The sequence below is a fragment of the Oryx dammah genome, unplaced genomic scaffold (genome assembly GCF_014754425.2).
Source record: "Oryx dammah isolate SB20612 unplaced genomic scaffold, SCBI_Odam_1.1 HiC_scaffold_23, whole genome shotgun sequence".
Lineage (NCBI taxonomy): Eukaryota > Metazoa > Chordata > Mammalia > Artiodactyla > Bovidae > Oryx > Oryx dammah.
In genome coordinates this window covers 75,278,027-75,300,610 of record NW_024070207.1, presented here as the reverse complement: position 1 = coordinate 75,300,610, position 22,584 = coordinate 75,278,027, and the positions used below count along the sequence as shown (strand labels likewise).

General features: G+C 38.3%; 1 protein-coding gene across 3 annotated transcripts in view; it reads right to left on the bottom strand.

Moving 5' to 3' along the window:
• The window catches only part of OPHN1 (oligophrenin 1), a 567,594-nt gene that overhangs the window by 33,979 nt on the left and 511,031 nt on the right, over positions 1-22,584 (bottom strand). For all 3 annotated transcript variants that reach the window (XM_040265770.1, XM_040265772.1, XM_040265771.1), the window contains exon 20: positions 9,469-9,616. In XM_040265770.1, coding sequence (XP_040121704.1) covers positions 9,469-9,616 — 148 coding nt within the window. The remainder of the gene's footprint in view (positions 1-9,468; positions 9,617-22,584) is intronic.

Genomic DNA, 22,584 nt, shown 5'->3' with positions numbered 1-22,584 from the left:
CAAAACACAACTCTGGGACCTTCGAACATGCAGAAATTGAGAAGAGAAGGAAAACCAAGAGGAGACTTGAGATGGAATGTCTAGTGAGGCAGAAGGAGAGTTTGGTGTCCTGAAAGCAAAATGAATAAAATGTTTCAAGAAGGAAGAATTAGTAAATTGAAATGCTGCTCACAAGCTGAGTATGTGGAATAGCACATGGAGATTGCTGGTTATCTTGACAAAAAATGGTCTCCACAGAGTACTGAGGAGAAAGGCCCATTTAGAATTGGTGCAGGTTCCATACTAACAATTACTCTACTCAATGGCATTTATTTGTTTATCTGTCTATTATCTATTTCCATTTAGCCTATAAACTCCTTGAGGCCAGGGATGGTGTCTTAATTCCACCTAACACAGTACTTATTCAATCCATATGAGCTGATTTCCTCTCCAACTTTATTGGGATAAAACTGACAAACATTGTATATGTTTAAGGTATACAATATGATATTTTGATATATGAATATATGTTAAATGAGTACCACACTCAATCTAATTAACATATCAATCACCTCACATAGTTTCCATTTTTAATGTGTGGTAAGAACAGTTAAGATCTCTTTTCATAAACTTCAAGTATACAATATAGTATTATTACCGACAATCACAGTGTTATATCATATTTCCAGAATGTATTCATCCTGCACAACTGAACCTTTGTACTCTTTGATCAACACCTCCCCATTTCACTCTCCCCCAAGTCTCTGGCAACCACCATTCTATTCTCTGCTTCTATGAGTTTGATATTTTTAGATTTCACATATAAGTGAGATCATGCAGCATTTGTCTTTCTGTCCTTGGTTCATTTCATTTAGCATAAAGTCCTTCAGGTTCATCTATGTCACAAATCACACACTTTCCTTCTTTTTATCTAAGCTGAATAATATTCCATTATGTGTGTGTGTGTGTCTGTGTGTTTCTGAGTAAGTATCTGTGTATCTCTCGCATTTTCTTTATCCATTCACCTGTTGATATTTCACTTTGATATTTCCATATCTTGGCTATTGTAAATAATGCTGCAATGAACATGACAGGGCAGATATCTTTTTGATATACTAATTTCATTTCCTTTGGATATATATTCAGAAATAGAATTACTGCTAGTGTTGTTTTTTAATTGACACAGTTGGTAACTATTATTCTATGGGCAACTTTGGTTGAAGTAGCATGATCACAAAATATGAAGAATTATTAGGAAGTGGCATGAATGAAACAAACTAAGGACAGAGGCAAACAACCAAGGAGAGCCACTTTGGGTGTGGTTAAGGAGGGTCTTTTGGAGAGGTGGCATTTTAGACCAGGTCTCAGGACCTGGAACATGAGAATGACCCAGTCATGTGAAGGTGCAGGGGAATGTGTCCAGCAAAGGGAATAGAAAGTGCAGAGGCCTGGATTATGAGGCATGCTAGAGATCTTGAAAGAACCTGATATACCTGGAGGATAGGGATGCTTTATGTATCAGTAGTTCATTTCCGTGTGTTATTGCTGAGTAGTACTCCATTGTATGTATATGCCACAACAAGTTTGTTCATTTGTCAGTTAACAAACATTTAGGTTGTTTACAGCTTTTGGCTGGTATGTACAAAGCTGCTATAAATATTCAAATGTTAGTCTTTGTGAAGCCATGTTCTGATGTTCTGACTGTTTTTTGTTTTTCTTTTTGGGTATGGGTCATGCTTTCTTATTTTATTACATATCATATTTTTATTGAAAACTGGACAGTTTAAGTAATATAGCATCTCTGGAAATCAGATTCTCTCTCCTCCCTGATTTGTTGTTGTTGCTATTTGTTTTAGTTATTGTTGTTAGTTTGTTTACTGACTTTTTCCACCCATTTCTGTTAAATCTTTATCATTTTTCGAGTGTGGCCCTCAAAGACAGTGCTTAGTTAGCTTTTTGGTTAGCTAATGACTAGGCAGAGATTACTTTAAGACACCAAGCACCAATATGACTCCAAGTCTTTGAAAAGGGGCTTTATATGAATGTTTGAGCATACCTTGGACACTCAACCAGGCAATTGACAAATTTATATGGTAGTTTATTTTTAATTTTTTGAGAAACCTACATACTGTTTTCCATAATAGCTGCACTAATTTGCATTCAGTTCAGTTCAGTTCAGTCAAAGGGGTTCCCTTTTCTCCTAATTCTTCTCAACACTTATTGTATTTTGTCATTTTTTGGTAATAATCATCCTAATAGGTGTGAGGTGATATTTCATTGTTTTTTTGATTTGCATTTCCTTGGTGATCAGGATGTTGAGCAACTTTCCATATATCTTTTGACCATTTATATGTCATGTTCTAAGAAATGTCTATTTAGGTACTTTGACATTTAAAAATTGGGTTAATTCTTGAGTAGTATGAGTTCCTTATTTATTTTGGACATTAATCCCTTATTAGATATATGGTTTGCAAATATCTTCATATAATTCTGTAGGTTGTCTCTTCACTTTTTTGATTGTTTCCTTTGCTGTGAAGAAGCTGTTTAGCATTCTGTAATCACATTTGTCTATTCTACTTTCGTTGTTTGTACTTTTTGAGTTATATCCAAACAAATCACTGCCCAGATTAGACAATTCCAAGTAGCTTTCCCCCTACCGTTTCTTCTGGTAGTTTTACAGCTATAGGTCTTACATTTATGTCTCTAATCCATTTTGAATTGATCTTTGTACACTGTGTGAGATAAGGATCCAGTTTCTCTGCATGTGGATATCCATTTCCCCCAATACCATGTATTGAAAAGACTATACTTTCCCATTGTGTAATCTTGACCCCATTGTCAAAGGTTAACTGACCATAATGTGTGTACTTTTTCTCGCTCATTATTCTATTTCATTGGTCTATATGTCTACTTTTATGCCAGAACTATACTGTGTAGGTTACTATAGTTTCATATTAAATTTTAAAATCAGAAAGTGTGGTATCTTCAAATTTGCTCTTCTTTCTCAACATTGCTTTGCATATTTGGAGTCTTTTTCTTGAAATTTATATAAAACATAACAGTTTGTTTGAAGATAGCAAAGTAACATTGACTATATACAATAACTGTACATTTTAATTTTCCCTACCCCTCCATTTTATGTTATTGATGTCATAATTTATAGATTTTTAGATTGTGTACCTATTAATAAATTATTGTACATAAAGTAATTTTAAATACTTTTGTATTTTCACTTTCATACTAGAGTTAAAAGTGATTTACACATCACTATTACAGTAGAATATTGTAAATTGGGTTATATTCTTATCTTTAAAAATTTGGTTTATACTTTCAGGTTTTCATATTGTTTATGTCCATTAATTTCAACTTGAATACCTGTTATAGTCAACAAAAGAATCTGAAATGCAGTACTTGGATGCAATCTCAAAAATGACAGAATGATCTCTGTTTGTTTCTAAGGCAACCATTCAATATCACAGTAATCCAAGTCTGCCCTGACCAGTAATGCTGAAGAAGCTGAAGTTGAATGGTTCTATGAAGACCTACAAGACCTTCTAGAACTAACACCCCCAAAAGAAGTCCTTTTCATTATAGTGGACTGGAATGCAAAACTAGGAAGTCAAGAAATACCTGGAGTAGCAGGCAAATTTGGCCTTGGAGTGGAGAATGAAGCAGGGCAAAAGCTAATAGGTTTTGCCAAGAGAATGCACTGGTCATAGCAAACACCCTCTTCCAACAACAGAAAAGAAGACTCTACACATGGACATAACCAGATGGTCAATACCAGAATCACATTGATCATATTCTTTGCAGGCAAAAATGGAGAAGCTCTATATAGTCAGCAAAACCAAGACTGGGAGCTGACTGTGGCTCAGATCATGAACTCCTTATTGCCAAATTCAGACTTAAATTGAAGAAAGTAGGGAAAACCACTAGATCATTCAGATACGACCTAATCAAATCACTTAGGATTATATAGTGGAAGTGAGAAATAGATTCAAGGGATTAGATCTAATAGACAGAGTACCTGAAGAACTATGGACAGAGGTTTGTGACATTGTAAACGAGGCAGGGATCAAGACCATTTCCAAGAAAAAGCAATGCAAAAAGGCAAAATGGTTGTCTGAGGAGACCTTACAAATAGTTGTGAAAAGAAGAGAAGTGAAGGGCAAAGGAGGAAAGGAAAGATAAACCCAATTGAATGCAGAGTTCCAAAGAATACCAAGGTGAGATAAGAAAGCCTTCCTCAGCGATCAATGCAAAGAAATAGATGAAAACAATAGACTGTCAAGAAAATTAGAGATACCAAGGGAACATTTCATGCAAACATGAGCACAATAAAGGATAGAAATGGTACAGAAGCAGAAGATATTAAGAAGAGGTGGCAAGAATACACAGAACTATACAAAAAAGACATTCATGACCCAGATAATCAGGATGGTGTGATCACTCACCTAGAGCCAGATATCCTGGAATGCAAAGTCAAGTGGGCCTTAGGAAGCATCACTACGAACAAACTTAGTGGAGGTGATGGAATTCCAGTTGAGCTATTTCAAATCCTAAAAGATGATGCTGTGAAAGTGCTGCACTCAATATGCCAGTAAATTTGGAAAACTCAGCAGTGGCCACAGGACTGGAAAAGGTCAGTTTTCATTCCAGTCTCAAAGAACGTGTGTGGTCACTCAGTTGTGTCCGACTCTTTGTGACCCCATGGACTGTAGCCTACAAGACTCCTCCATCCATGGGATTTTCCAGGCAAGAGTACTAGAGTGAGTTGCCATTTCCATCTCCAGGGAATCTTCCCAACCCAGGGATTGAACTCAGGTCTTCTGCATTGCAGGCACATACTTTACCCTCTAAGCCACCAGGGAAGCCCCAGTCCCAAAGAAAGGCAATGCCAAAGAATGCTCAAAGTAGTGCACAATTGCACTCATCTCACATGCTAGCAAAGTAATATTCAAACTTCTCCAAGCCAGCCTTCAACAGTGCATGAACCATGAACTTCCAGACGTTCAAGCTGGATTTAGAAAAGGCAGAGGAACCAGAGAACAAATTGCCAACATCCATCTGTTGGATCACTGAGAAAGTGAGAGAGTTCCAGAAAAACATCTATTTCTCCTTTATTGACTATGCCAAAGCCTTTGACTGTGTGGATCACAACAAACTGGAACATTCTGAAAGACATGGGAATACCAAGCCACTTGACCTGCCTCCTGAGAAATCTGTATGCAGGTCAGGAAGCTACAGTTAGAACTGGACATGGAAAAACAGACTCGTTCCAAACCAGGAAAGGAGTACATGAAGGCTGTATATTGTCACCCTGCTTATTTAACTTATGTGCAGAGTACATCATGAGAAACACTGGGCTGGAAGAAGCACAAGCTGGAATCAAGACTGCCTGAAGAAATATCAATAACCTGAGATATGCAGATGACACCACCCTTATGGCAGAAAGTGAAGAGGGACTAAAAAGCCTCTTGATGAAAGTGAGGAGAGTGAAAAAGTTGGCTTAAAACTCAAAATTCAGAAGACTAAGATCATGGCATCTGGTCCCATCACTTCACAGCAAATAGATGGGGAAGCAATGGAAACAGTGACAGACTTTATTTTGGGGGGCTCCAAAATCACTGCAGATGGTGACTGCAGCCATGAAATTAAAAGACGCTTCCTCCTTGATAGAAAAGTTATGACCAACCTAGACAGCATGTTAAAAAGCAGAGGCATTACTTTCCCAACAAAGGTCTTTCTATTCAAAGCTATGGCTTTTCCAGTAGTCATGTATGGATATGAGAGTTGGACTATAAAGAAAGCTGAGCACCAAAGAATTGATGCTTTTGAACTGTGGTGTTGGAGAAGACTCTGGAGAGTCCCTGGGACTGCAAGGAGATCCAACCAGTCCATCCTAAAGGATATCAGTCCTGGGTGCTCATTGGAAGGACTGATGGTAAAGCTGAAACTCCAATACTTTGGCCACCTGATGTGGAGAACTGACTCATCTGAAAAGACCCTGATGCTTGGAAAGATTGAAGGCAGAAGGAGAAGGGGACAACAGAGGATGAGATGGTAGATGACATCATCCACTCAATGGACATGAGTTTGAATAAGCTCCAGGAGTTGGTGATGGACAGGGAGGCCTGGCGTGCTGTAGTCCATGGGATCACAAAGAGTCGGACACAACTGAATGATTTAACTGAACTGGACTGACCCTCTTTTAGCATGTCTTATTGATTTATTTACTTATTTTATTGAAATACAGGTGATTTACAATGTCGTGTTAGTTTCAGATGTACAGCACTGTGATTCAGTTACATATATTCTTTTTTATTGGAATATAGTTCCTTTACACTTCTACATCAGTTTCTGCTGTACGTCAAAGTGAATCTGCCAAATGTTTACACATATCCCCTCTTTGTTAAAATTTCCTCCCTAGTTAGGTTACCACTAACCTAGTTAGGTTAGAGCAATGAGTGGAGTTCCCTGTGCTATACAGCAGATTTTCATTAGTTACCTGTTTTACACATAGCAGAGTATGTATGTCAATCCCAGTCTCCCAATTCATCCTATTTCCCTTTTCTTCCTCCCATACATTTGTTCTATAAGTTAGTGTCTTTATTTCTGTTCTGCCAAAAGATCAACACTACCATATTTCTAGATTCCATGTATATGCATTAATATATGATATTTGTTTTTCCTTTTTGACTTATTCTCCTCACCTTCAGCTTCCTGCCAGAGTTACTGGTCCCTTTTTTGATTCCTCTTTTCTTTTTTCACTTCTTTCAATCTATCCAGTTTCAAGGACAGTTTTCTTTTCTTTTAGTTGTCCACAGTCTTCCACTAGTGTTTAGCAGGGGCTCTGTGAGAATCGTTATATTTGTATATGTATTCCTGATGTACTTGTGAAGAGACATGAATTCTGCATCCTTTTATCCCACCATCTTGACTCTTCTCTCTCTCTCTCTCTCTATATATATATATATATTAGATAGATAGATAGATAGATAGATAGATAGATAGACAGATAGATAGATAGATACTTTTTTTAGATTCTTTTCCCTTATAGCTTATTAAAAAGATTGAGTGCACTTTCTTGTGTTATACAGTAGGTCTTTACTGGCTATCTATTTTTTTAAAATATATTTTAACTAAAGGATAATTACAACATTTTGATTTTTTTCCATGCATCAACACATATATCTATTTTATATACAGTAATGTATATGTGTTAATCCCAACATCCTAATTTATCCCTTCTCCACTTTCCCCTTTGGTTATCATAGGTTTGTTTTCTATGTCTGTGGGTCTATTTCTGTTTTGTAATTATGTTCATTTGCATCTGTTTCTTTATTGAGATTTTACATATAAGCAAATTTCATATGACATTTGTCTTTCCCTGTCTGGCTTACTTCACTTAGTATGCTATCTTTTATTTATTTATTTATTTTTATTTTACTTTACATTACTGTATTGGTTTTCCCATACATTTGAACCAAGTCTATTGGTGATCAATTCCTTCAGGTTTGTTTGTCTGGAAAAGTTTTCTCTCTCCTCATTTCTGAAGGATTACTTTGTCTAATATGGTATTCCTGATTGGAAGTTATTTCCTTTCAGTACCGTGAAGATATCATCCCACTTTCTCCTGGCCTGCAAGGTTTTAGATGAAGAATCTGCTAATAGTATTATTGGAGTTTCCTTTTATTTGATGATTTGCTTTTCTCATGGTATGTTCAAAATTCTCTTTATCTTGGAATTTTGAGAATTTTATAAAAATGTTTCTGGCTAAAATCTCTTTGTGTTTAATTTATTTGCATTTCTTTGGGCTTCAAGGATCCAGGTTTTCATTTCCTCCTCCAGATTTAGGAATTTTTTGGTCATTATTTCTTTAAATAAGCTTTGTGCCCCTTTTACTTTCTGTGCTCCTTCTGAGACTCCCTCCCATATGTGTATATTGGTTTGTATATGGTATCCCATTAGTCTCTTTTATAATATTTTTTCCTTTTTTTCCTCTGACTGGGTAATTTTAAGTGACCTGTCTTTGAGTGCAGTGATTCTTTCTTCTCCTCAGTTCCAGAATTTCTTTTTGGTTCTTTTTTATAATTTCCATGACTTTCTTTAACTTCTCATGCATCATTTTCCTGATTCTGTTGTTGTCTGAGTTCTCTTGTAGTTCACTGAGCTTCTTTAAGATGGTTATTTGGAATTCCTTTTCAGACAGTTCATAGATACCCATTTCATTAGGACCAGTTCATGTGCCTTATTTGGTCCCTTTGGTGGTGTCATGTTTCCCTGATTAATCCTCATCCTAGTGGCCTTTAGTTGGTGTTTCCCTATTTGAAGAACTAGGCACATCTTCCAGTCTTTATAGATTGGCTTTGGTGAAGAAAGCCTTTTATTCATCAGCACAACCAGGCCACCTGGCAGGCTCCACAGGTGAGCTTGCTGCTGGAGTCCTTGAGTAGGCTGATCTGGTGCCTGGGTCAGTGAATGGGCAAGCTTTCAGCCTGGATCTGCAGGGGATTAGCCTGGATCTTGAAGCCTAGGCCCAGGGGGCTAGCCTGGCACTGAGACAGTCCTAGAGGCTTGGTCCACAGAAGACTGGACTAGAAGCTGAGTTGTGGTTACATCCTGGTGATTAGAGCCACAGGGCCAGCTTGGCATGTGTTGGCCCTGGATACTGGGTCTTTAGGGGCAGGCTTAGAGCCTGAGACCACATGGAATGGCCTAGTACTGGGGCAGGTCTAGAGCCTAGCTTTGTAGGGGCTGGCCTGGAGTCTGGAAAAATGGGGGATGAGTTGGTGCTTGAGTTTACTGGGGTAGGCCTGGTGCTGCAGTCCAAGGTAAAGCTGATTGCTCCCCTCACTCTCCTTTCTCCATGTGGAGGGGATCTCTCCCTGGACTACACAGTGTGAGCTTTGGGGAAGGGTGACATGGGTAATATGAAAGTGTCATTTCTAGCATCTGCAATGCACTTTTTCTTATTTCTGTACTCCACCCAGGTATTCTTATCTGTCATATGGATTCCATAGCTCTCATTGAAGGAATTTTATTGCATAGATAGTTGTTTGAATTCATTCATGTTACTGTGAAGGGACAAGCACTAGAAACTCTTGTTAAGCCATCTGTCCCCTGGGTTAGCAGAATTTTATTTAAAGTCTCAGAATATTCAGGAAACATATTGCTCATCTATTTCAATGTATTGAGGTACAGATTTAAGAACACCTTGTATCTTCCACTGATCTGCTAAGGGAAAATGATTTTACAGAATAATCTGTAAATTGATTAGGATGGGTTCATCTCTGTCTTATCCACTGCCAAAAGACTAATTCACTTTTTGGGCACAAATTTTACAAACCTTGCCTTTCCTGGCTCAGGACCCAGAAAAAGTCTACCTTTACATGGAAAAAAAAATGATTATGCCTCTACTTCTGCTTTTCAATATACTTCTTATCTCCAGTCACTATTAAGAAGATAAGGGTAAACTTTAATACTGACCTTCACTTTCATCCAGGGAAGAAGTATAGAAAACTGTCCTTTCCCGCAGCAAGCGCTTTGAAATTGTAATTGGTTTGTGTCTTCTTGCTGTTACTCGAGGTGGAGGCACTGGGGGTGCAGTACTTTCCTCAGGTGGACCTGAATAGATCTGTAGAAGGGGAGTATTTCCAGAAAACAATTAGAAAGGTCAACTTTTTGTATTCCTAATGCTAACTACCAGTTGATGCCCATCAGCATTACACCTAGTGTCTGCCATCGAAATTCTAATATTACTAAAGGAATTGGGGATATTTTCTTAAACACTCTAACCACCAGCAAGTAGAGATTTCCCACCATGTTTGAGGTGCAGGACCTGGGATTTCTCAGTGTGGAGGAAAGAATGCAGACAAAAACGGCATCAGGAGTGTACTCATATATATTAGGTGGGATTGCTGCATGACACATATTCACTGAACAAAACCAATTAAATTATTATTAAAAGAATTGTGCAACATCAGTCCTGAATTTTCCACTTACTGCCTGGGAAACTGTAAAAAAACTTTTCCCAACAAAAACTGTAAAAAAGATTTCCAAGCAAAACTCATTAAAAAAATCACCTCCCATCTCTGAGCTTTAGCTTCTTCATCTGTAAATTGCAGGGAGCACCACCTATCACAGGATGTGTTGAGACCCAAGTGGAAAGGTAGTCAAAGTACATTGTATGGGTAGAGGTGGGTAGAGGTAGGGTGTGAAGAATGATTAAAAATACCCACATGCATTCAATATTTCTGAAAAGATACCAAGAAACTGATTACATTGTTTGCACAAGACAGGAATAATGAGTGGCTCAGGGAAGGATGGAGGAAACTTATTTTTCACTCCTATATCATTTTGATCTTTAAAAATTTTCAAACCATGTATGCATTACTTATTCAAAAGAGAAAGGATAAAAACAAAGTTCCTTGAAGTTATGATAATTGCTGGATAAGTGAGGGAGGAGCTGTGATTAGAATTTGTATATAGTGTCTCATATGTACTTAAGGATCTTCCTACACCTGAGGAGAATGACCTTTTGGCCAGAGTGAACACAGTTTGGAAAGACACACTTATGTGATGATGGAGGAGGAGAACTGGTTACATTGCAATAATAAAATCAATCCCAGTGATTTGTGCAAAATAATGTCATAGCCCAACATTCTATCAGGCAAGAATCAACATAGTTTGCATAGACACAGAACTTACATGATTGGGAACACAAGGCAAGCCTGTGTGAAAGCTGCATAATGATAGAGAACAAAGTAATAAGAACCATAAGGCAGTACATGTTTCAGTATCTCATGGAATAGGGAAAAAAGAATATGATATAGTAGCAAGCAGATGAGCTTTGAGGCCATATGCTTTTAGGTCATATTTCTGGTGTCATCATTAGTAATAATATTCTAAATAGCTACCATTTTGTGAGTATCTTAAGCAGATGTAGTAGTTGTTACAAATATCCCTTGTTATTTATCAAGTGCACCAGGGTCTTTGCACTGAATGTTTCATCTACCTGGAGTGCGCTTCTTCCAGGTAACCATATCCTTAGCTTGTGCTCTTGATTTCAGCAGTATTAATGATCAAATACACTCCTCTCAGTGAGTCCTTGCAGATAAATGTATCAAAATTTTGACATGCTTCCCTCTGTTGTGCTTTCTATCCCCCATCTCTATTTAACTTATTTTCTTATCACTTTCTAACACTGCTGTTGTTGTTGTTCAGTTGCTAAGTCATGTCCAATTCTTTGCAACCCCATGGACTGCAGCACGCCAGGCTTCCCTGTCCTCCACTATCTCCCAGAGTTTGCTCAAGTTCATGTACATTGAGTCGGTGATGCTATCTAACCATCTCATTATCTGCCTCCCTCTTCTCCTTTTGTCTTCAAACGTTTCCAGCATCAGGGTCTTTTAACACCATATATTGTACTTATTTAGCTTTTGGTTATCTGCCTCTCTACTTGATTGTATACTATACTAATGTATATCATCATGTTCACTGTTGTATCTCCCGAAGTTAGAAGAGTGACTAGAATTGCTGGGCCAAAAAAACTAACACATTTAAAATCCTGATATAAAAGGCCAAATTGTCCTCTGAAAATAACATGACAGCCACTTTCCCTTTCAGCCAAAATAGGGTAAAAGGGCCTAGATTTATATCATCAGCATGGAACAATTAAAAAGCTAGAAAAAAATGTAATAATGATTCTGATCATTATTAGGGCATTTGAAATCTGGCAATGAAAGACAGTGATCCATGAGAGAGGAAAAATAAATGAAGTGAACTCCATGATTGTCCCAGCATAAAGCCTGGAAAGATTCTTCAGGCCATACTATAAGACAAGGAACCCAGAAGAGCCCAGCAGTCTCCATAAACTGAAGACACTGAGTTGTTAGTATGAGCAGAGCAAGGAAGTGAGAGGTTTCAGGGCAGAGTACCTGTGCAGACAGAAGATCTGCACAGAAAACTCTGGAGATCTTCAGGCATCCTCTTTAAAAATTTAGCTGCACACTGATCAATACATATGTGTAAGGCAAGAACCACAGGACAAAATTAAAGGGAAACACAGTGGCTGGAAGAGTTCCTGTTCTCACTAGCCACAGTGAGCTATTAAATAATTCACAGAGCACTGAGTAGAGTACACAGACAAGTTTTGCCTCATTCACAAAGAAAAATTAACATGACTAAATACTATTCATTTTCTGCTTAAGCTTAAAGGAAATACTTGTAAATATCAAGCTGTATTTGAGTAACAACTGCACCCCAGAAAAAGCTCAAGAATATTACCTATAGTAATTAAAAAATAGCCAGAATTCAAGAAGGTTTAATGTCTTGTGTCTGATGAAAAGTTATCAGAAATAAATTATTCATAGCTATTTCTTTTTAAACTTCTTATATTTGTATTTAAGTATAGCTAATTAACAATGCTGTGATAGTTTCAGCTGGATATCAAAGGAACTCAACCAGACATATACATGTATCCTTTCTCCCTCAAATTCCCCAATAGCCCATTCTAATTTTGGTGTATTTTATTTCTTTTTCTTGCTCAATTGCTCTGGCTAGGACTGTGATACTGTATTGAATAGGAGTGGTTACAATGAATATTCTTATCTTGTTCCTGATCTTAGCAACAGTTGTCTACCTTGCCAGTCAATCCTAAAGAAAGTCAGTCCTGAGTATTCTTTGGAAGGACTGATGCTGAAACTCCAATACTTTGGCCACCTGATGCAAAGAGCTGACTCATTTGCAAAGACCCTGATGATGGGAAAGATTGAAGTCAGGAAGAGAAGGGGACAACAGAGGATGAGATGGTAGGATGGCATCACTGACTCAATGGACATGAGTTTGAGTGATCTCCAGGAGTTGATGATGAACAGGGAAACCTGGCATGCTGCAGTTCATGGGATCACAAAGAGTTAGACATGACTGAGACACTGAACTGAACTGATGGTGTTAGCTGTGGGCTTTTCCTATATGGTCTTAGTAATGTTGAGGTCTGTTCTTTCCATACCAAATTTGTTGAAAGTATTTATCACAAAAGGATATTTAATTTTGGGAAATGTATTTTATGCATCTATTGAGAATTTTATTTTTTATTCTATTAATGTGGTATATCAAATTTATTGATTTTCATATGTTGAAGCATCCTTGCATCCCAGGGATGAATTCCACTTGATAATAGTCTATGATTCCTTTAAAGTGCTGTTCAATTAAGTATGGTAGTATTTTGTAGAGAATTTATGCTTTCTGTATTCATCAGGTACGTTGGCCTGTGGTCTATAGCTTTCTTTTTCTCCTTCCTCTTTCCCCCTCCTCCTCTTCCTTCTTTTTTTTTTTTTAATAGACCACTGCAGATGGTGATTGCAGCCATGAAATTAAAAGACGCTTACGCCTTGGAAGAAAAGTTATGACCAACCTAGATAGCATATTCAAAAGCAGAGACATTACTTTGCCGACTAAGGTCTGTCTAGTCAAGGCTATGGTTTTTCCAGTAGTCATGTATGGATATGAGAGTTGGACTGTGAAGAAGGCTGAGCGCTGAAGAATTGATGCTTTTGAACTGTGGTGTTGGAGAAGACTCTTGAGAGTCCCTTGGACTGCTAGGAGATCCAACCAGTCCATTCTGAAGGAGATCAGTCCTGGGATTTCTTTGGAAGGAATGATGCTAAAGCTGAAGCTCCAGTACTTTGGCCACCTCATGCGAAGAGTTGACTCATTGGAAAAGACTCTGATGCTGGGAGGGATTGGGGGCAGGAGGAAAAGGGGATGACAGAGGATGAGATGGCTGGATGGCATCACTGACTCGATGCACATGAATCTGAGTGAACTCCAGGAGTTGGTGATGGACAGGGAGGCCTGGCGTGCTTGATTCATGGGGTCACAAAGAGTCGGACACGACTGAGAGACTGAATTGAACTGAACTGAAACTGGCTTTGGCATCATGGTAATGTTGGCCTCATAAAATGAGTTTGGGAGTGTTCTCTCTCTTTCAACATTTTTAACTGAGAATAATTGACATGAATTCTTCTTTTAATGTTTGGTAGAATTCACCAATGAAACAATCTGGACCTCAGCTTTTCTTCTTTGGAAGATTTCTGAATACTGATTCAACCTCCTCACTCACTATTTGTTCAGATTTTCTATTTCTTCATGATTCAGTTTCACTAGGTTATGTATTTCTAGGAACTTACCAATTTTTCTAGGTTATCCAATTTGTTGGCATAGGTTTATTAATAGTAGTCTCTTATTATCCTTTCTATTTCTGTAGTGTATCTTTGTTTATTTCTGATTTTATATATTCAAGTCTTCTCTCTTTATTTCTTAGTCTAATTAAAGGTTTTCAGTTTTATTTATCTTTTTAAAAACTCAACATAATTTCATTTATCTTTTCTATTGGTTTCCTGTTCTCTATTTCATTGATTTCTCTCTTTTTTCCTCTGATCTTTATTATTTCCTTCCTTGTACAAACTTTGGGCTGAATTTGTTCTTTTACCAATTGTTTGAGATGTTAGGTTATTTGTGATCTTTCTCTTGTCTTAATGTAAATGTAGTGTAATGTAATGTAATGTAAATGTAGTGTTTTGTCCTTTTCTGCATTTCATAAGTTTTGATTGGTTGTTTTTCTATTGTCATATTTCTAGATATTTTTTGATTTCTTGCTTTCTCTCTTTTGACTTCTTGCTTGACCCTTTGATTGTTCAAAAGCACGTTGTCTACCACATATTTGAAAATTTCTGTTTTCTTTCAGTTATTGATTTCATACAATTGTGACCAGAAAATACTTGATAAGATTTCAATCTTCATACATTTGCTTATTTTATGACCTAACATTAACTATACTAGAGAAAGTTCCATGTCCACGTGAGAAGAATGAGTATTCTGCTGGTGGTGGGTAAATGTTCTGTATATGTCATTCAAGTTCATTTGGTCTAAGGTATAGTTCAGGTACAATGTTTCTTTAATTGAATTTCTGTCTGAATGATCTATGCAAACTTGAAAGTGTAGAATATTAAAGTCTTTCACTATTATTTTATTGTTTATTTCTCCCTTCAGAACTGTTAGTATTTGCTTAATATATTTAGGTGCTGCAATGCTAGGTGCACACATATGTACAATTGTTATAGAATGCTCAAACTACTGCACAATTGCACTCATCTCACACACTAGTAAAGTAATGCTTAAAATTCTCTAAGCCAGGCTTTAGCAATACGTGAACCATGAACTTCCAGACGTTCAAGCTGGTTTTAGAAGAGGCAGAGGAACCAGAGATCAAATTGCCAACATCTGCTGGATCATGGAAAAGACAAGAAAGTTCCAGAAAAACATCTATCTCTGCTTTATTGACTATGCCACAGCCTTTGACTGTTTGGATCACAATAAACTGTGGAAAATTCTGAAAGAAATGGGAATACCAGACCACCTGACCTGCCTCTTGAGAAACCTATATGCAGGTCAGGAAGCAACAGTTAGAACTGGACATGGAACAACAGACTGGTTCCAAATAGGAAAAGGAGTACATCAAGGCTGTATATTGTCACCCTGCTTATTTAACTTATGTGTAGAGTACATCATGAGAAACGCTGGGCTGGAAGAAGCACAAGCTGGAATCAAGATTGCCAGGAGAAATATCAATAACCTCAGATATGCAGATGACACTACCCTTATGGCAGAAAGTGAAGAAGAACTAAAAAGCCTCTTGATGAAAGTGAAAGAGGAGAGTGAAAAAGTTGGCTTAAAGCTCAATATTCAGAAAACAAAGATCATGGCATCTGGTCCCATCCCTTCATGGGAAATAGATGGGGAAACAGTGGAAACAGTGTCAGACTTTATGTTTTGGATCACTGCAGATGGTGACTGCAGCCATGAAATAAAAAGATGCTCACTCCTTGGAAGGAAAGTTATGACCAACCTAGATAGCATATTCAAAAGCAGAGACATTACTTTACTGACTAAGGTCTGTCTAGTCAAGGCTATGGTTTTTCCAGTGGTCATGTATGGATGTGAGAGTTGGACTGTGAAGAAAGCTGAGCACTGAAGAATTGAAGCTTTTGAACTGTGGTGTTGGAGAAGACTCTTGAGAGTCTCTTGGACTGCAAGGAGATCCAACCAGTCCATCCTAAAGGAGATCAGTCCTGGGTGTTCTTTGGAAGGACTGATGCTAAAGCTGAAACTCCAGTACTTTGGCCACCTCATGTGAACAGTTGACTCATTGGAGAAGACCCTGATGCTGGGAGGGATTAGGGGCAGGAGGAGAAGGGGACGACAGAGGATGAGATGGCTGGATGGCATCACCGACTCGATGGACATGAGTTTGAGTGAACTCCGGGAGTTGGTGATGGACAGGGAGGCCTGGCGTGCTGCGATTCATGGGGTCGCAAAGAGTCAGATATGACTGAGCAACTGTACTGAACTGAACTTGATGAATAGACCACATTATCATTAAATTATGACCTTCTTCATCCCCTTAAATCAGTTTTTGATTTAAAGTTTTTTTTTTGTCTGATAATAGTATCCCTGCTTTCATTTGGATTCTATTTGCAGGAAATAACTTTTCCAACCCTTAACTTTGAGCCTATGTGTCTCCTTAAATTTGAAGTGTTTCTTTTAGGCAGCATACCATAGGGTCCTATTTTTAATCCATGCAGCCCCTCTGCCTTTTGATTAGATAATTTAATTCATTTACATTCAAAGTAATTATTGAAGGCAAGCAGTTATTAATTCCATCTTAATTATTTTCTGGCTGTTTTGAAATTCCCTTTCTTTCTTCATCACTTGTCTTTATTCTTATGAATTTATCATTTTCTGTAATGTCATCCTTTGATTTCCTTCTCTCTATCTTTTGTCTTTTATCTATCTTTTATCTCCTACAGGTTTTTGCATTTGTGGTTACTATGAGGCTTATATAAACAAAACTATAGTTATAAAAGTCTATTTAAAGCTGATAACAGCTTATCTTTGATCATATACCAAGACCCTACCATTTTACATCTCCCTCTATATTTTATGTTTCAGACATCACAACTTACCCAATTTTATATTCTATATTCATTAACAAATTACTGTAGCTGTTATCATTAATATATTTGTCCTTTAACCTTTATATTAGAGTTACATAATTAACACAGTGCCATATTACAGTATGAGAATATTCTGAATTTGACAACATATTTATCTTATCAGTAGTTTTTATACTTTCATATATTTTTGCATTACTAACTAGTATCCTTTCATTTCAGCTTGAAGAACTCCTTTCAGTATTTTCGAAAGGCAGGGCTAGTGTGGACAAACTCCCTCAGCTTTTATTTGTTTGGTAAAGTCTTTATCTTTCCTTCATTTCTGTAAGATGACTTTGCTGGGTAAAATATTCATGGTTGGAAGTTCTTTTTTTCAGCATTATGCATATACCATCCAACTCTCTTCTGGTCTGCAAGGGGTCTACTGAGAAATCTTTTGATAGCTGTATATGTGAGGGTATGTTTTTTCTCTTGCTGCTTCTAACATTCTGTCTTTGATTTTAAACTCTTTCATTATAATGTGTCTTGGAAAAGACTGTTTTGGGTTGACATTTTGAGATAACTGTTGGCTTCATAAATTTATCCCTAGGTTTAAATTCTCAGACATTACTTCTTTAAAAAGTTTTCTCTCATTCTTCTCCTTCTGGGACTTCTGAGACTCTAACAATTCATAAATTCTTTCTTTTAATGGACCCCAAAATTCACATAGACTATACTCATTCTTTTCCATTATTTTTTCTTTATGCTACCCTGAATATTGATATTGTTGTTTGGTCCCTCAGTCATGTCCAACTCTTTGCAACCCCATGGACTGCAGCATGCCAGGCTTCCTTGTCCTTCACTATCTCCTTGAGTTTGCCCAAACTCATGTCCATTGAGTTGATGGTGCCATCCAATTATCTCATCCTCTCTCGCCTCCTTCTCCTCCTGCCCTCAATCTTTCCCAACATCAGGGTTTTTTCCAGTGAGTTGGCTCTTTGCATCAGGTGGCCAAAATATTGGAGCTTCAACTTCAGCTTCAGTTCTTCCAGGGAATATTCAGAGTTTATTTCCTCTAGGATTGACTGGTTTTACCTTCTTGCTGTTCAAAGGATTCTCAAGAGTCTTCTTCAGCACAGCTCAAAAGCATCAATTCTTCAGCACTCAGCCTTCTTTATGGTCCAGCTCTAACGCCCGCCCATAACTACTGGAAAAGCCATATCTTTGACTATACAGACCTTTGTTGGAAAAGTGATATATCTGCTTTTTAATATGCTTTCCAGGTTTGTCATAACTTTTCTTCCAAGGAGCAAGCATCTTTTAATTTAATGCTGTGGCTGCAGTCACTATCTGCAGTGATTTTTGGATCCAAAGAAAATAAAGTCTGTCACCATTTCCACTTTTTCCCCATCTAGGCTCCCGTGAATAGATGATCTCAAACAACCTGTCTTCTAATTCACTAACTCTTTCTTCTTTTGGATAGAGTGTAATATTGAAGCTCTCTATTGTATTCTTCAGTCTAGTCATTGTTCTTTGAACTCTAGGATTTCTGTTTTGTTTTTGTTTTTTAATGATTTCTGTTTATTTGTTGAACTTGTTTTGTTCATACCTTGTATCCCTAATTTCATTTAGTGTTTGTTTTCTTATAGTTTACTGAATATCTTTTTTAATTAAAGCATAGTTGATTTATAATATTATACTAGCTTCAAGTATACAACATAGTGATTCAATAATTTTATAGATTATACTCTAAAGTAATTATAAGATATTGACTATATTATCTATGCTATATAACATATCCTTGTAGCTTATTTATTTTATATAAAGTATACATCAGTTCAGTTCAGTCACTCAGTCGTGTCCGACTCTTTGTGACCCCATGAATCGCAGCATGCCAGGCCTCCCTGTTCATCACCAATTCCCGGAGTTCACTCAGACTCACGTCCATTGAGTCAGTGATGCCATCCAGCCATCTCATCCTCTGTCGTCCCCTTCTCCTCCTGCCGCCAATCCCTCCCAGCATCAGAGTCTTTTCCAATGAGTCAACTCTTCGCATGAGGTGGCCAAAGTACTGGAGCTTCAGCTTCAGCGTCATTCCCTCCAAAGAAATCCCAGGGCTGCCACAACTGGGTATTGTTTTTGCTTTGGCTCCATCCCTACATATATCTTAATCCCCTACCCCATACTGCTCTCCCCTCTTTCCCTCATCACATTGATAACCATTTTTTGTTCTCTATATCTGAGTCTGTTTTTGTTCTATTTTGTTCAATTGTTTTAGCTTTTAGATTCCACATATAAGTGGTAACATATACTATTTGTTTTTGTCTGACATTTCACTTAGGATAATGCTTTCTAAATTATTGATGTTGTTGCAAATGGCAAAATTTTCATTCCTTTTTATGGCTTATAGTCCACACACAGCTGCTTTATTCATCAGCGATGGACATTTAGGTTGCCTTCATATCTTGGCTATTGTAAATAATGCTATGATGAATATTGGGGTATGTATATCTTTTCAAATTAATGTTTTCATTTCTTTCAGATATATACCCAGGAGTGGACTTGCTGAATCATATGGTAATCTTATTTTTAGTTTTTTAGGGAACATCCACACTGACTTCCATATTGGCTGCACCATCTTGCATTCCCACCAGCAATGTACTACCTAAGCTAAGTCGCTTCAGTCGTGTCCAACTCTGTGTGACCCCATAGACGGCAGCCCGCCAGGCTCCACCGTCCCTGGGATTCTCCAGGCAAGAACACTGGAGTGTGTTGCCATTTCCTTCTCCAATGCATAAAAGTGAAAAGTGACTGGAGGGTGTTGCCATTTCCTTCTCCAATGCATAAAAGTGAAAAGTGAAAGTGAAGTCTCTCAGTCATGTCCGACTCTTAGAGACCCCATGGACTGCAGCCCACCAGTCTCCTCCGTCCATGGGCTCTTCCATGCAAGAGAACTGGAGTGGGGTGCCATTGCCTTCTCCTAAGTCTAAAACCTGGTAATTACCCTTGCCAGGTTTGGCAAATAAAAATGAAGGTGCTAGTTAAATCTGAATTTCATATAAACAATGAATAGGGTTCTTCCCTTTTCTTCACATTCTTATCCTGAGATTCTAGGTGGGCCATCTGGTGGTGTCTGGGGGAGACTTGCCTGAGTTCTTTGGAAGTCAAATTTGGTGCCTTGGTCATCAGGTGGGTAAGCTTGATGTTTGGATCCACTAGGGCAAGCCTGGTGCCTGGGTCCAAGTGTATGGACTGGGGCTTGGATTCACTGGGATAGGCCTAACACTTGAGTTTGCAGTGATAGGCTTATGATTTGGGTTCATGTGAATGAATCTGGATCTGGGTCCATGGGGGCTGACCAAGATAAGGAATCACTGGGATGGGCCTACAATCTGGGTCCACAGGGACTATTCTGGTGCTGGATGGGCCAGGAGCTTGATTTCATAGGAACTGGGCTAGAACCTAGGGCAATGGGGTTAGTTTGCCCTTTGGGCACACTGGGAGCCTAGGGCCATGGAAGATGGCCTGTCATCTTGGGCCTCAAGGGCCAGCCTAGAGATTAAATCTATGGGGTTCAGCTTGTTGCTGGTGTAGGACAGGAGTATGGTTCTCTGGAAGCCAGCCTATAAGCTGAAGCCACAAGTGCTTGTCTGGCACTGAGGTTGGCCAGAAGCTTGGGTCTACAGGAGCCTGTCTGGACCCTGAGCCATAGGAGCAATCCTGGCATTGAGGTAGGCTGGGTGGCTCAGTCTATGTGAGCTGGTCTAGAGGTTAGGTCTGTGGGAGCTGACCCATTCTGGAATGGGCCAGGAATCTGCATTCACAGGAATCCACTAGAAGCCTGGTGACAGAGCTGGCTGACAGTGGGGTCAGCCAGGAACCTGGGTTTGTGTGAGCACACACAGGCCTTGGGAACTGTCTGGGGATATACGTGCTGGGCAATGTTGAGTGTTTTGAGAGCTTGAGTTGGCAGGAACCTTCTGGTAGCATGGTACTGCAGGAGCTCTCTTGGACTTTGCGAAATGCCTGGGGCCACAGAAGCTGATGGATAACAGCATGGGGCAAGGGCCTGGGTTTGCCTGATACCATTGGGAGCCTGGGGCCATGAGAGACATCTGTCTGCAGGAGTTGGTCTGATGCTGAGGTGGGCTGGTACTGGGGTTTAACAGTGAAATCAAGTGTTCACTTCATTCTCCTCCCCCAAGAAGACTGTCATTCTCCACACTGGGCTGAATCTTGGGAGAGGGATGAAAGACAGTGACTCTATCTTTCTTCCTCATTGTGTCTTTTCTTATTTCTTTGCTTCACTAGGTGTTATAATCCCTCACCTGGATTCACCAGCTGTTATAATCCCTCACCTGGATTCCTTATATATATAAAATTGCTTATTCAATACTGACATCTGGATATCCCAGAGGCATCTCAACTTCAGCATTTCTAAAATTAAACTATTTATTTTCTTTTAACTGTTTATTTCTTAAAACAATGTTAATGTCCAAGCCAGAAATCTGGGTATTATTATCCTAGCATCTTCCCTCTCTCTCACATCCCATATCCATTTAATCACCACATTCCATCAGTTATACTTCCTTAATATTTCTCTAATCTATTCTCTCTGTTCAATACCACTGCCTCAGTTCAGAGTTTCATCATGTCTCTCTAATATTACTACAGTGGTCTTCTAACTATTCTCTGTATCTCATGTCACCCTTTTATTTAATCTGTCTATGAAAGTATGAATAGAGGGACCTTCCTAAACTCAAAACATAATTGTCTTACCCTTCTGCTTATATTTTAATGACCCTCACTATCTTTGAGACAAAGTCCAAACTCTGTAGTTAGTAAACAAAGTGCTGTATAATCTGGCCCCTGACTACAATCTCCAATCTCATCTTCCTCTATTCTTACCTTCACTTTATACTATGATATCCATCCACCCTTCTTCCTTTTACTAATATTAATAGAAGTCATTGAATTTTAGCTGAGTACCCATGATTACATGTCCCAGCTTCCCTTAAAGCTAGGTAAGGCCATGCACTTAAGTTTTAAACAATAAAATACAAGAGGAAGTGATTTATACAAACTTCTGGATCACGTTTTTATAATGAATTTGTCTGCATTCCATTCTCTTTCCCTTTCTCTTTCATGAAGACTGATGGAACAGGTACATCGGACCCAAAGATTAAGGCCAAGTAGTAAGGATAGCAGAACTACTCTACCAATTTTGGACTGTTTACCTCTGGACTTTTGCATGAAAGCAAAATGAACTTGTCTTTTATTTAAGTCACCAAATTTGCTCTTCTTTGTATTACAGGAAGTTAGGCTGTGCCTTAATTCACTCATCCCCTTTTAACTTTTGTGTCTTAACTCATGTACTAACATGAGTTAGTACTGAGGCTATGGGAAGCCTTAGCTGATTCTCAGGCCAGAGATATGTTCTATTTCTACTTGCTCTGATAGCATCTGATGTACATCTTCATATTACTTATTACACTGTATCCTGAGTGCTGATTACCCCCCAATTTCCTCTCAGTATCATGAGCTTCCTAACAGTAGAGACTTTTGTCTCATTCATGTCTACAAACTAGAGCCTTATTAGGATACCAGACAA